Source organism: Xyrauchen texanus, chromosome 49 (genome assembly GCF_025860055.1).
Source record: "Xyrauchen texanus isolate HMW12.3.18 chromosome 49, RBS_HiC_50CHRs, whole genome shotgun sequence".
Taxonomy (NCBI): Eukaryota; Metazoa; Chordata; class Actinopteri; order Cypriniformes; family Catostomidae; genus Xyrauchen; species Xyrauchen texanus.
In genome coordinates, this window is record NC_068324.1 from 17,110,613 (window position 1) to 17,123,486 (window position 12,874).

The following is a 12,874-nucleotide window of genomic DNA, read 5'->3' on the forward strand; positions in this document are numbered from 1 at the left end:
AGATTATCTTTTGCAGTGGTTCTCAGGACCCAGATTTTACATTAGACATTTTACAAAATGTCCTTACTATTAAACATTGCAATGTATTATTATTATTACTGTTTATCATTGTGGCAAGTGAACCCATATTTCATGTTAGTATCTGGGTGCTGTTTTTGTTGTTTTTGTGTCTTGCGCAGTGTTACTCATGATTTTCAACAATGAAGGCATGCCACACAACCTGTCCATGTTGGCATCTGCTTAATAGGGCTAGCTTCTACCAATAAAGTGCAATAGTGCACGCCCACTTTTTTAGCTGTCTTGGCTATGGATGAATTTTTTCCCATTCATTTTTTTCATAGGGATTTCATGAAATCCTTCATTAAAGTGTACAAAACGATGAACAAAATGAACCAGCTCCAAGGTGAATCCCAATAATACAAACTTCGATTTGAGTCTTTAAAAATTGGAAAAATTACGAAGGTACAAGACTGTGTATATAACGTCTTTCAGGAGGGAAATGAGCTACATCCCATGTAGCATTGCGAAGGAAGTAATTGAATTAAGAACGATAGAAATATATCAAATATTGATTTTGGAATTGTTGATTATAAGGATACAAACAATACATTTTAAATTTATTGCAAAATATTACGATATAAACAAATATATAGTCACTGTCCAATGAAAAAAACATATAGTGCATTCATAAAATATTCAATATATTTTATGTTGAGCCTTATAAATGCTTTAATTATTTTTGTCCCTACATCAATCTACACATCATACCCCATAATGACACTTTGCAAATGTATTAAAAATAAATAACTGAAATATCACATTGACATAAGTATTCAGACCCTTAACTCAGTACTTATTGAAGCACCATTTCTTCTCTGCAAATCTTCTCAACTCTGTCAGGTTGGATGGGGATCGTTGGTGGACAGCCATTTTCAGATCTCTCCAGAGATGTTCGATTGGGTTCAAGTCCATGCTCTGGCTGGACCACTCAAAGACATTCACAGAGTTGTCTCTAAGCCAGTCTTGTGTTGTCTTGGCTGTGTGCTTAGGGTCATTGTCCTGTTGGAGGTGAACCTTTGGCCAATTTGAGGTCCTGAGCACTCTTGACCAGGTTTTAAGGATATCTTTGTATTTTGTTGTATTTAGCTTTCCTTCAACCCTGACCAGTCCCGCAGTCCCTACCTCCATGATGCTAACACCACCATACTTCACCAGTGTTATGGCATTGTGCAGATGATGAGTGCTGCCTGGTTTCCTCCAGACATGATGCTTGAAATTGAGGCCAAACAGTTCAGTCTTCATTTCATCAGACCAGAGAGTCTTGTTTCTCACAGTCGGAGAGTCCATTAGGTGCTTTTTTTATGTGACTTGATGTCTGTAGCTCAACCAGAGTGACCACTGGGTTCTTGGTCACCTCTCTTATCAAGGCCCTTCTCCCATGATTGCTCAGGGTGGCCAGTTCTAGGAAGAGTCCTGGTTGTTACAAACCTCTTCCATTTAAGAATTATGGAGGCCACTGTGTTTCTGGGAACCTTCAGTGCAGCTGACATTTATTTTTGTAGCCTTCTCCAGATCTGTGCCTCAACACTATCCTGTCTCTAATCTCTGCAGACGGTTCCTTTGACCTCATGGCTTGGTTTTTGCTCTGATATGCATTTTCAGCTGTGAGACCTTATATAGACAGGTATGTGCCTTATAAATTATGTCCAATCAATTGAATTTGCCACAGATGGACTCCAATCAAAGTGTACTGTATAAACATCTTAAAGATGATCCAGAGAAATGGGATGAACCTGAGCTAAATTTCAAGTGTCATAGCAAATAGTCTGAATTCTTATGTTTTATCAAAAATCTGGTTTTTGCTTTGTCATTATGCGGTATGGAGTGTAGGTTAATGTGGGGGGAAAAATTGTTTAAAGTATTTTAGCATAAAGCTGCAACATACAAAAAATGTGACAAAAAATAAAGGGGTCTGAATTATTTATTAATGCATTGTATCTCCACTTTTAGCAATTTTGAATATTTCCCATAGACAGAATGCGCAGATTGACCTCTTCCTACTATTTGAATAGTGCATTGAAATGACCAATGAAAATATGTTTAATCAGGCTATCTGCTTAACAAGTATATCCATTGGCCTTGAGAAGTGTCAGTCAAAACGGCATATGTCCCACCCTTATGTTTTGAAGAGTGTCTACTAATTCACCTCAGCTGTCCGGCTGAAGTGTAGTGAAGAGATTACCATTATTATAATGTAATTTTCGATTCATTTTGTAAGAATGTTTATGAGAAAAATAGTTTTTCCATGCTCTTGAAAACAAATATGTGCTTTTCTTCAGACAGCGACAATATACAGTAAGTAGTTTGAGAGTGTAGGAAGAGTGACTCGATTGTGTCATTCACAGTGCTGCATGGAAGTGAACGGTCACTGCAGAGCTCTTTTGGCATGCTTTGTTTGCAATGATTCTCTGATTGGTGGATCTCTCTTCAGGATTATGGGTAGTGGAGTTCTCCACAAGAATTTCTGCTATTAAACACATTTTATTTTATGAAGTTGAAATAATGTGGACTGATGGCTTAAACAGAAGCATAAACCACCGATCAACAACCTCAGAGCTCATGGTAGGTCTGTCTTTAAAGGTTTATAAGTTATCATTAAAACTCAATTTGTCAATGTTGAAAATGAATGGGATTTTTTCTTCCAGAACCAAACTATTGCACCCTATAGAAAGATGAATCACACCAGAATACTATTCGATTGGACACACAGCCTTTGATGTCAACAACAAAAGTTGTGGAAAGCATTTTCTCCTCCCTTGCAAAAGTTGAAAAGCCTATTTATTTTGCTATCCTTAATGTGCCCAATTACATGGTTAGTTGCATTTGTGATCCATTGAGAACCACTGATCTAGAGAATGATTTTGCCAGAATGCTTGTTGATGCGATCTTATCGCTTCTGATATTTTTAAACTGTTTCTTTTCTCCTCTTTTTCTTTCTTTATGTGGGTCTTTTCCACCCATATGCCCTTCCTCTCCCTCTCTCTCTCTCTCTCTCTCTCTCTCTCTCTCTCTTTATCTCTTTCTCTCCCTCCCAGACTGTATTTAGGATTGTGGTGCTCGGGATATGGGATTATATAGAGAACAAAGTTGAGGTAAGCTCCCCGGGGTCCCATTAGTACGGGGGGGAAACAGAGTGACTCGACAAGCCCTTGAAATTTAATGAAGGATGAGTCTCTCTCTGGTGCAGTGTTGCTCTTTCAATGTCACATTGTCACTTGAGCCAGAGAGGTTCCATTGGCAACTGTAGCTTGATTGGCTGTTTAGTTCATAATTCCACTCAGCTGAAAATGGAAATTACATCACAAACAGGGGTGAAATGGCAATTTACAATGTCTATCACAAATGTTCATCCAACGAGGTGTTTACTTAAATTTACAGCGTCAAAAAGCGAACAGAATTCCTTAGCTGTGTTCAGAATAGCATACTATCACACTCTTATTTCTTATGTTTATATTGCTGCCTTCAAGTGCAGTTGTGAAGCTGCTAGATCTGAGTCGGCATTCACCATTACGACATGTCACCCATTCAAGTTGGAATCAAAATACATAGACGACAATAGAGACAAATAGTGAAATAAAATGAACCATGATTAATAAATACTGTTAAAATGTATTGTTCATTGTTAGTTCATAATACCTAAAGCATTAACTAATGTTAACTAATAGAACCATATTGTAAAGTGTTACCATTTTTCCTGTTGTCTATGAAATGGATTTGAGTGTCTCTGTGTTGTGGTATTTTATTTAGGTGTTTGACGGTGCTGTGATTATACTCTCTTTGGCCCCAATGGTGGCCTCCACAGTGGCAAATGGCCCCAGCAGCCCCTGGGACGCCATCAGCCTCATTATCACCCTCCGAATCTGGAGAGTCAAGAGAATCATTGATGGTAAGCTTTGTGACTTCATTATAATATCACTTCCTTAACATATCATAGTAGTGAAGAATGTGCGAAGACACGTCATACAAATATATTTCATGATGATATATTTCAAGTATCAAGTATCAACATGTAGTATGCAATATTGTTCATCATACACAGAAGTATGTACTATATAGACAATATAATGCATTTAGGGTGTTAAATGGATAGTTCACCCAAAAATAAAATGTCCTTTCTCAATGAGTGTGGTTTTTGATAAATGCCTCACACCCACTACTGCCAGTGTTAGTCATATTCAAATTCAAATTGATTCAGAACCCCTTTGTCCCCAATGAGAGGGGCAAAATGTCCATAATGGCTAAGCACAGGTTTTATTTATGCAAGTGTATTCATGGTCGATGGCTGAGGCAGGTCACCCTCATTCCCACTGAACATCACTGAGATGTTCAGACCAGCGTAACAGTCACATACGTTTACTGGAAGACTAGAGATGACAATAAACATGAGTGTCTTTCAGCAGGACAATTCTACCAATATTGATTCTTAGGAGTGGAAGACATTTTGCATTGTGCATCTCTTGATGTGATGTATTATAGTCAGTTAGAACAATCTAACCGTATAGTAGTTGAGTTTTCCCGCATTTTGCCTTTGTTTGACTTGTTATTTACATGCATTACTTGATGTTTTCCTATTAAAATAATAATTAAATGTGTTTAATTTTTAAAGAGATAGTTCACCCAAAAATCTAAATTCTTTCTTCCTTGGAACACAAACTTCTGCATTTTATCACTGTGCTCTTTTCCATCCAAACAACAAAAAAACACCACGAAAGCATCATAAAAGTAGTCTATGCAACTCATACGCTACATTCCAAGTCTTCTGAAGTTGTGAGACATTTTTCACTGAGAATGTTTCCACTGTAGCACTCAAGTCTCATTCATGCTTCCATTCAATTCAAAATATTCACAAGTGTTACAGTACGTCACCATTGGCCACAAGACATGTAAAAAAAACAATTATGTTTGACGTGATGTTTAAAGAGTGCCAAATGCGAATGGCATTTAAAAACGTGGCAATTTTTTGTTCAAGTCTTACCTTCTGTTTTTCTATTAAAATACTGATTAAATCTGTATAAGCCTTGATTACTCTTAAAATAGGTCTAAAAAGGCTTTGTGGCATACTTACAAAAACCCTGGGAGGGTTAAAGGAATGTTCCAGGTTCAATAGACTGCACAAGATTGCAGTTGCGTGTGTGCGTGTTCATGTGCCTATACTGGAGCATTATTGCTTTTGTATAAAATATTGCATATAATATCAAATATTATACGCCCCCCTGTGGTTGTACACGGCTGTACACACAGGAGGCCATAGAAGCACCATACAGTGCAGAACACAGGGCACAGGGGCAAGGTTAGATTTACTGAGGGTTAGTCTCAAAGAGATGGAACAGTTTATTTGTTCTCTCAGGCATAGAAAATCAGCATTTGAGCCTTCAAATATTTATAGCTGGAGACATTCCTGTGGGAAAGAAAATATCTCTTTAATATCAATTGTTTCTCCTAGACAGCAATATGATTTATTAGAGTCCAAAGAAGACTTTTGGGTCATTGACAAATGCTCTAAGGCTGTCTGAGATAATACAAATGAGAAATGTTTTAAATTGATGTAACCATCAAGTAAAAGGTATTTAAAGGTATTAAAATGCTTTCATTGCATCTTGAATACAAAAGTTGAGTGTACACAACTTAATCATTAATATCAAACCAGTTTTCAAGATTCCCTTTTTTTCATGTGTTGATTTATTTTATTTTATTTTTTTCATTTTTTTTTTTTTGCTACCTACATATTGGTTACACCGCCTGATTTGGTTGACGATTATTAATTTTATTTTTTAAATAAAATGGTTTCTCTGCTTATTTTTTAAGGAAAAATATTAAAGATTCCATCCAAACTATGTATGCTAACTTTCTTTTCAAAAATGTAAGCTTTTAATTAGACTTTTATCATGTATTTATTTACTGTCTCTGGATGGTTAAACCACTTTATTTACTGTAAGCTAAAAAAAATGAATGACTGAACTCAGAAAGTGAAACATGTTCATCATACTAGGTGTACTAAAGTAAAGAGAGAGGTGAGGGTTAATTTTATATAAATTATGGGATGTTCCAATTGGCAAAGGCAGGAAAATGTTGTATTTAAGCCAAGTGGTACTAGTGAAGATGGACGATTGTTTGAGCACATGGACAAGGTTATGTTAGCACTGCTTGAGTGCAAAGAAACTCCAGCCTCAATAGTTGAGGGAGGGGGTTGGTACTGTTTAAAATGAACCAATTTAAGAATATATTTTATAATAATATTTTAGAAATATCTAAAGTTGACCAACATAAACAAATACTTCACAGTGCTTTATTAACATATTTCAAATTATAAAATTATACAGAACAATTTTTTTTGGTATATATGTAAAATTTATACAATTATATTTAATAATACTGAAAATGGAAAAAATGGCAAACGTGATGTTTTAAGTATGACGAATATCATAGGAGCAACTGATGCAGTGTAACACATTGCCATGCAGCAGGGCACGTGTAAGTTCTTTGGGCAGATGGTAGCAGTGTGAGCAGTGTAATTGATATGGAGAGTGGAGAATGAGTAGATGATAAGAGAGGTCATGTGGATATGGCTTTATTAAGAGTGAACAGCAGAGAGCAGAGCACCTGTGGTCACCTCTGATAGAAAGCCTTTGGCCCTCTTAGCAGAAGCCCACCAGAGCCAGACAAATGAATGTCAGACGACCGCTAATGTGGAGTCGTGGCGTACGAAATTGGTGAAACTGGCTCACTGCTTAGGTGTGGATCAAAGTGTCATTTAGTATTTGGCAGCATTGTATGTTTCAAGAGCGCAGTTATTTGAGTTTATACAAGCTGCCCAATATGTGTAAAACCTGTTAACATTTAGTGTCAAAGGGACTGTTTTTTACAGTTGTTATTTTTTTAAATAACATTTGTATTTAAATAAAATTAAATTCTAATGCATTACAATTTGATTTAATTTGATAACAAATTGTATACATTTTTTATTTTTTAATTTCTTTACTTTTTTGTCATTATTTATTGACACTATATACAGTAGAGAACAGAAAATGATGGGACCCTTTCAAAAAGGTACTAAGGTAGTACCATGGTACTGTTATGGTACCAGTTGATGATACAATGGTACTTTATAGTTACAGTAAAAGACTGAGGGAGAATGGGATGAGCAAAAGATCCATATTCAAACTTGCATCACTTGTATGAGCACCATGCCTCCAGCTACAGTCATGTTTTCACCATTTTTTGTACGATAGAATTATTAATTAATCCTGACAGTGAGTATACATATAACATTTTCAAAGGTTATATAACTTCAGATTCAATGTCCAGAAGGTGTGTTGTGCTTGACTTACTATAGCAATAGGATTATTAAAAATGTGGGTATGTAATGTAGGCATTCCCATTCAAAAACGACTAAGACTGTAACATTGTACAATGTTTGTCATCAGATGGTCATACCATGGCATCTTGGTGCATCTTACCACAGTAAAAAATGATTATGAAGCCATATTCATGTAACATGGTATCTACATGATTCTCCAAGTTATTTATTTATTTATTTATTTATTTATTTATTTGTCATTCCCCCCTCTTTAAAACTTTGGATCACACTGTATTTTAATTAGCTTATACTCTTCTTTACTTTGTGCTTTCTCTATAGCGTATGTGCTGCAGGTGAAGGTGGAGATGGAGCTGGAGATTCAGCAGTATGAGAAAACCAAAGCAGTAAGAGAAGAACAGCTGGAGAGACTCACACAGATCTGTCAGGAACAAGCTGTGAGTGATCTGTTCTCCTCTCCACTCCTCTCATACATTTATATTACTAAAATGACACAGAAATATACATATAGTGTGCCAATGACACTTACATTGACAGGTGCTGCTAAGAATGCAAAACGCAGGAGTGGCAACAGTTGATCACACACGCTCCGTCTCTCTCTCGCTCTCTCTCTCTCTCTCTCTCTCTCTCTCTCTCTCTCACACACACACACACACACACACACACACACACACACACACAAACACACACTACATCCTTGTTTATCCAATAACTTTTTAGAAACAACAAGCCATGATATTATTTCTAAAGTGCCATTTTTGAATTACTAACTAACGGTGGCTTGGACGCATCATTTGTTTTCAACCAGCCAAGGCAGATTCTGATCCGTCGCTTAATAAAGTAGTTCCATGCACAAATGTGTTTTTATGGCCGTACTCAGTTTTTCCATATTTTTTCAAATGTACTTGTTCATTGAACTGATGTAAATAAGAAATATCACACTCGCAATTGTGCTATATGACCCTAAATCAGCACTGCTGTGATTACCTACAGCACTTGTGCCTGTGGCCGAATCACATCGGTGCTGATGTAGGGCCATATTGCACTCTTGCTCGTGTGAGATTGCTTAAATATAATGTGACAGGGCGGAGGGCGGGGCCGGGTCATGATTTTACACACCCGGCCCCTTATCAGGCTAATCAAGCCTCCGAAAGGGATAAAGGCCAACTGCAGACGGTAGTATGACAGAGAGAGAGAGCGTTTACGGGCAGCTGTCTGTCCTATGTGTGTGTTTGTGTCTTTTGGTTTAGGTTTTTCATTAAACTATTATTTATATTGTCAAGCTGATTCTCTCCTCCTCCTTTCCCTTGAACTGCTTTACACACACACACACATTCTCTGTCTCTCTCTCTCTCGCTCTCTCTCTATATAGAGAGAGAGAGAGAGAGAGAGAGAGAGTGATTGTTTTAAGCATGAACCTCACTAAGTTATGTTAGATTTATGCTAAAAAAATATATATATTTCAAGATACTGTATTCACTAATCACAAATTTTTCTTGTGAAGTAAATGCATTTTGTTTTAAGGATGTTTAGACATTTTACAGGACAAAAACACACAAGACAAAAACAAATTATCCTATTTTTAAGATTTATGCATTTCAATTTCATTACAAAATTCCATCAAATGAAATTGTGTACTGTTTAAAAAAATGTAATTAATAAAACTATATAATATGTAAAACATCTTTTATTTTATTTAAGATTACTCAATTCAGTTTGATGGATTTTTATGTGAAATTGAAATACGTAAATCTTAAAATTATTATTATTATTATTATTATTATTATTTGTGAATACTGAGTAAGAAAATTATTTTGTAGTGTAAGACTTAATCTCAAGAGTTGGCGCCATCTTTGATTTTTAATGGGAATGACAACGAGGCTGTGAGGGATAAACATACAGTCTCTTCAATGGGCTGTACTGCAGTTTAAAGTGTTTTTGGATCATTCGATGGACAAAACATTGATAAAATATTTGTTCAAGAACATGCAGTAAACTAAGAACTCAGATGTGATCTAGTAGCTTTTTACAGCTTTATACCGTTTGTACCATTAAAAATGGCGCTTGCGTGAATAATGTCTTATTAATATAATTATTAACTATATAATTCGCTCTTGTTTTATGTTTTAATCTCAGTACTAATTTCTTACTTATCATGTGGCATTGTGTATTTCACCAGCAGAGGGCAGCACTCTGACACAGAATCCATCCTGACTTCAATTTCAACTGCACATGAAGTTAGCGCCCATGTAATCACCTACCGAACAATATTTTTCAATAAATCAGTCTGTTTCATATATTGACATTTTATTGCAAACTAACTATAGGAAAAGACATTTTAATATTTTAAACTGATATTAATGTATATAAATCGTACACAAACAAAATACTGTTTCCAGAATAACTCACATATTTTTAAACACATTTATTTCTGATCGGGTCTTGCTGAATGATGCAAGCTCCTGTTTCAGACTGAAATCTAACATAGTGTATTATATAAAACAGTCACATGACCCCTCCATCAGTCCTGGGCCCACCAGTCTGATAAAGGACAAAATCCCATCCATTCTGACTGGCTTAAATTCAGCAATCAAATACACCACTGAAACATGCCATTTCAAAACATGTGTTTCTGTTGTTTCTTCTCTCGGGGAAAAACGGCAGATGAGATAATGACAAAAATGTCCAAACGTGGTTTTTCTGGACATATCTGAGGCCTGTCGATAACAGCATACTGGTCCTGAGTACACTACAGGCCTTTGATTATGTTGAGTGTTTTTACTTTCATTAAAGCTTATTGGTTGATGTTATGACATAGCAAATATATCTAATTCGAAGCATTTATGATACAGATTATGTATAACGATTTGTAGTACTGTGAATGATAAATATATTTGATGAGCTGAAGAGATGTAATTATATACACATGTACACATATTCTTCAGTCATGTATTCTTCATAACTTACATATTTCTGTGAATTGTTTTGCTTGAGAAGTGTGCTTGTGCTATCGATCTTAAAAATATTGAACATTTGGTTTAATATTTTGTTGTCTAATGCAATAAAATGCAATGCAATAAATATTCATTAACAATTCATAAATATTTAAGAGTTGATGAAGTGCATAAATAGCCTATAGTTTTTGGGACAACTAAACTAAATTCTATTAATTCAATGATTTCTGTTTCTCACAAAAAAATTATAGTTAGGGGTAATTAATAGTAGTTAATGTAGTTAATGGACCTAGATAGATCAGTCTTTTACTATTCACATTTTTATTTCTCTTTCTCTCAGTTTGAGATCAGGCAGTTGAGGGCTCACCTGGCGCAGCAGGATTTGGATCTGGCCGCTGAGCAGGAAGCTGCCATGCAGATCCATCACGTGTGGGGGAAACAGAGCAGTAGCTTCCAAGAAATAGACGGTCTGGGGCCCACTGGATCTGACAACGAGTGCCGGGCCAATACCAGAGAGCCCAGACCTCCTCTAGGTACACAGCCCTGTCTTCTTAGGGGCCGTTTAGACTGAACACATTGTTGTGTTAAAAAAACTCAATGCTGCACAATGAATAGAAATGAATGCAGATGTCTCAATACACGTTAAAGTTGAAGTTCCTTTAATTTGACATGGCATTTTAAAAACATGGTTCTACTACGCAAGACACTGAAAAGAGCAAGACATGGCGCAACGTTCAAAGACATTGATCTAGCACATGTTTATATAAAAAACTATTTTTGCACTGGCTGACGCAAGAGCATGTTCAGTTTGAATGACCACCTAGCCTGTCCTTTTAATAAGAGTGAAATACATGCCCAGTATCACAAAGAGAAGATTGCTGCAGATAAAAACGTTGTTCTGTTAACATTTTAACCTCAAGTTGGAATTAGGGACCGCAAAGCCTCAGTTTGAGTAATGCATATAATTGGAGTGTGGACAAAATCCATATATCAAGAGATTTTTCAGAATGAAGTACATACGTTTGTGTGGTTATTTTCAACAGATATTCATGTCAATTATACAGTAGCATGCAAACAGACATGATGCAATCATACGTGATGCCATGTATAGTCTTACTGTACATAAAATGTGGCAGAACAAATATTTACAGTATTAAAAAATTATGAAAATATGAAAACCTAAAAAAAAGAAAAGAAAAAGCCAAATATTGCCATTTCCACAGGGTAAAATATATTTATATTTTTCATAAAAATAAAGCATAAAAAAACCAAAACACTGCACATCTGATAAATTATCAGCAGGTGTGTATGAAACATAACTGAAGTAAATAAACAAAAAACAAAATCCTGCACACTGCTGCTGCTTACGAATGAACAATTTAATTAATACAACGTTTCAGTCATGCGACCTTTGTCAGGTAAATTGTTTATTCGCAATCAAGATCAGTGTGTGGGATTTTGTTTCTTGTTTATTCATAAAATAAATAAAAATACAGTTTCACAACCTGTGAGAAATATTTATGGCTTTAAATTCTGATTTGATGAGCCACATCCGAAGCCATTAAAGGGATAGTTCACCCAAAAATGAAAATTCTCTCATGATTTACTCACCCTCATGCCATCCCAGATGTCTATGACGTTCTTTCTTTTGCAGAACACAAATGAAGGTTTTTAGAAGAATATTTTAGCTCGGTAGGTCTATACAGTGCAATTAGCGCCAACATTTTGAAGCTCCAAAATCCACATAAAATAAGCATAAAAGTAATCCATATGACTCCAGTGCTTAAATCCATGTCTTCTGAAGAGATATGATTGGCATGTCATATAGAAATGTTTCTGGTTCTGGCAGACCTAACTAAAGCAGCCTAATTGTGAGTTGATGGATAAATTATGTGTATGCCTGGCTAAATAGATGTGTCTTTAGTCTAAACTTAAACTGAGTGAGTGTGTCTGTGTCCTGAACAGTGTTCGGGAGACCATTCCATAGTTTAAGAGCCAAATAGGAAAAAGATCTACCTCCTTTTGTGTATTTTGATATTCTAGGAACTATTATCCGGCCAAAATTTTGTGATCGTAATCCGAGGCGTTTCCAGCATTGAAGGACATCCGGGGCTTAGCCCAGAACATTTTATGCAAATACAGGGATCATTCAAAGATTTTTTTTTTTTTTTACAGTAACACTTTACTTTCAGTCAAAGTACATCTTAATTGTGTGAGACTTTAGTAGAATATAATATGAACTGGTGTGTATTGGTATATTACATTTTAAGTCAACAAAACAACTGTCCTAGAGAGTTCAGTCAATCTCTTTTCACCTGCTCCTGTCGCTCTCCCTTCTCATCAAGTGTTGCTGTCTTTTTCTCTCTCCTTCCACCAGAAAGCTACCAGAGAGACACAAGGTGTTTAATGTTAACATTAGTTTAACATTATGTACACACAGTCACACACACACACACACACACACACACACACACACACACACTACTCACCTCTTGCTGTCTATTTGGTGTCCTTCTCATTACTTGTTATATTTCACTCTCTCATC

The 12,874-nt window shown here is 35.9% G+C and overlaps 1 protein-coding gene across 3 annotated transcripts in view; it reads left to right on the forward strand.

Annotated features, from left to right (window-relative positions):
* Window positions 1-12,874, forward strand: part of LOC127640189 (transmembrane protein 266-like) — an 80,159-nt gene that overhangs the window by 56,669 nt on the left and 10,616 nt on the right. For all 3 annotated transcript variants that reach the window (XM_052122621.1, XM_052122622.1, XM_052122623.1), the window contains 4 exons: window positions 3,096-3,152; window positions 3,808-3,946; window positions 7,697-7,812; window positions 10,670-10,862. In XM_052122621.1, coding sequence (XP_051978581.1) covers window positions 3,096-3,152; window positions 3,808-3,946; window positions 7,697-7,812; window positions 10,670-10,862 — 505 coding nt within the window. The remainder of the gene's footprint in view (window positions 1-3,095; window positions 3,153-3,807; window positions 3,947-7,696; window positions 7,813-10,669; window positions 10,863-12,874) is intronic.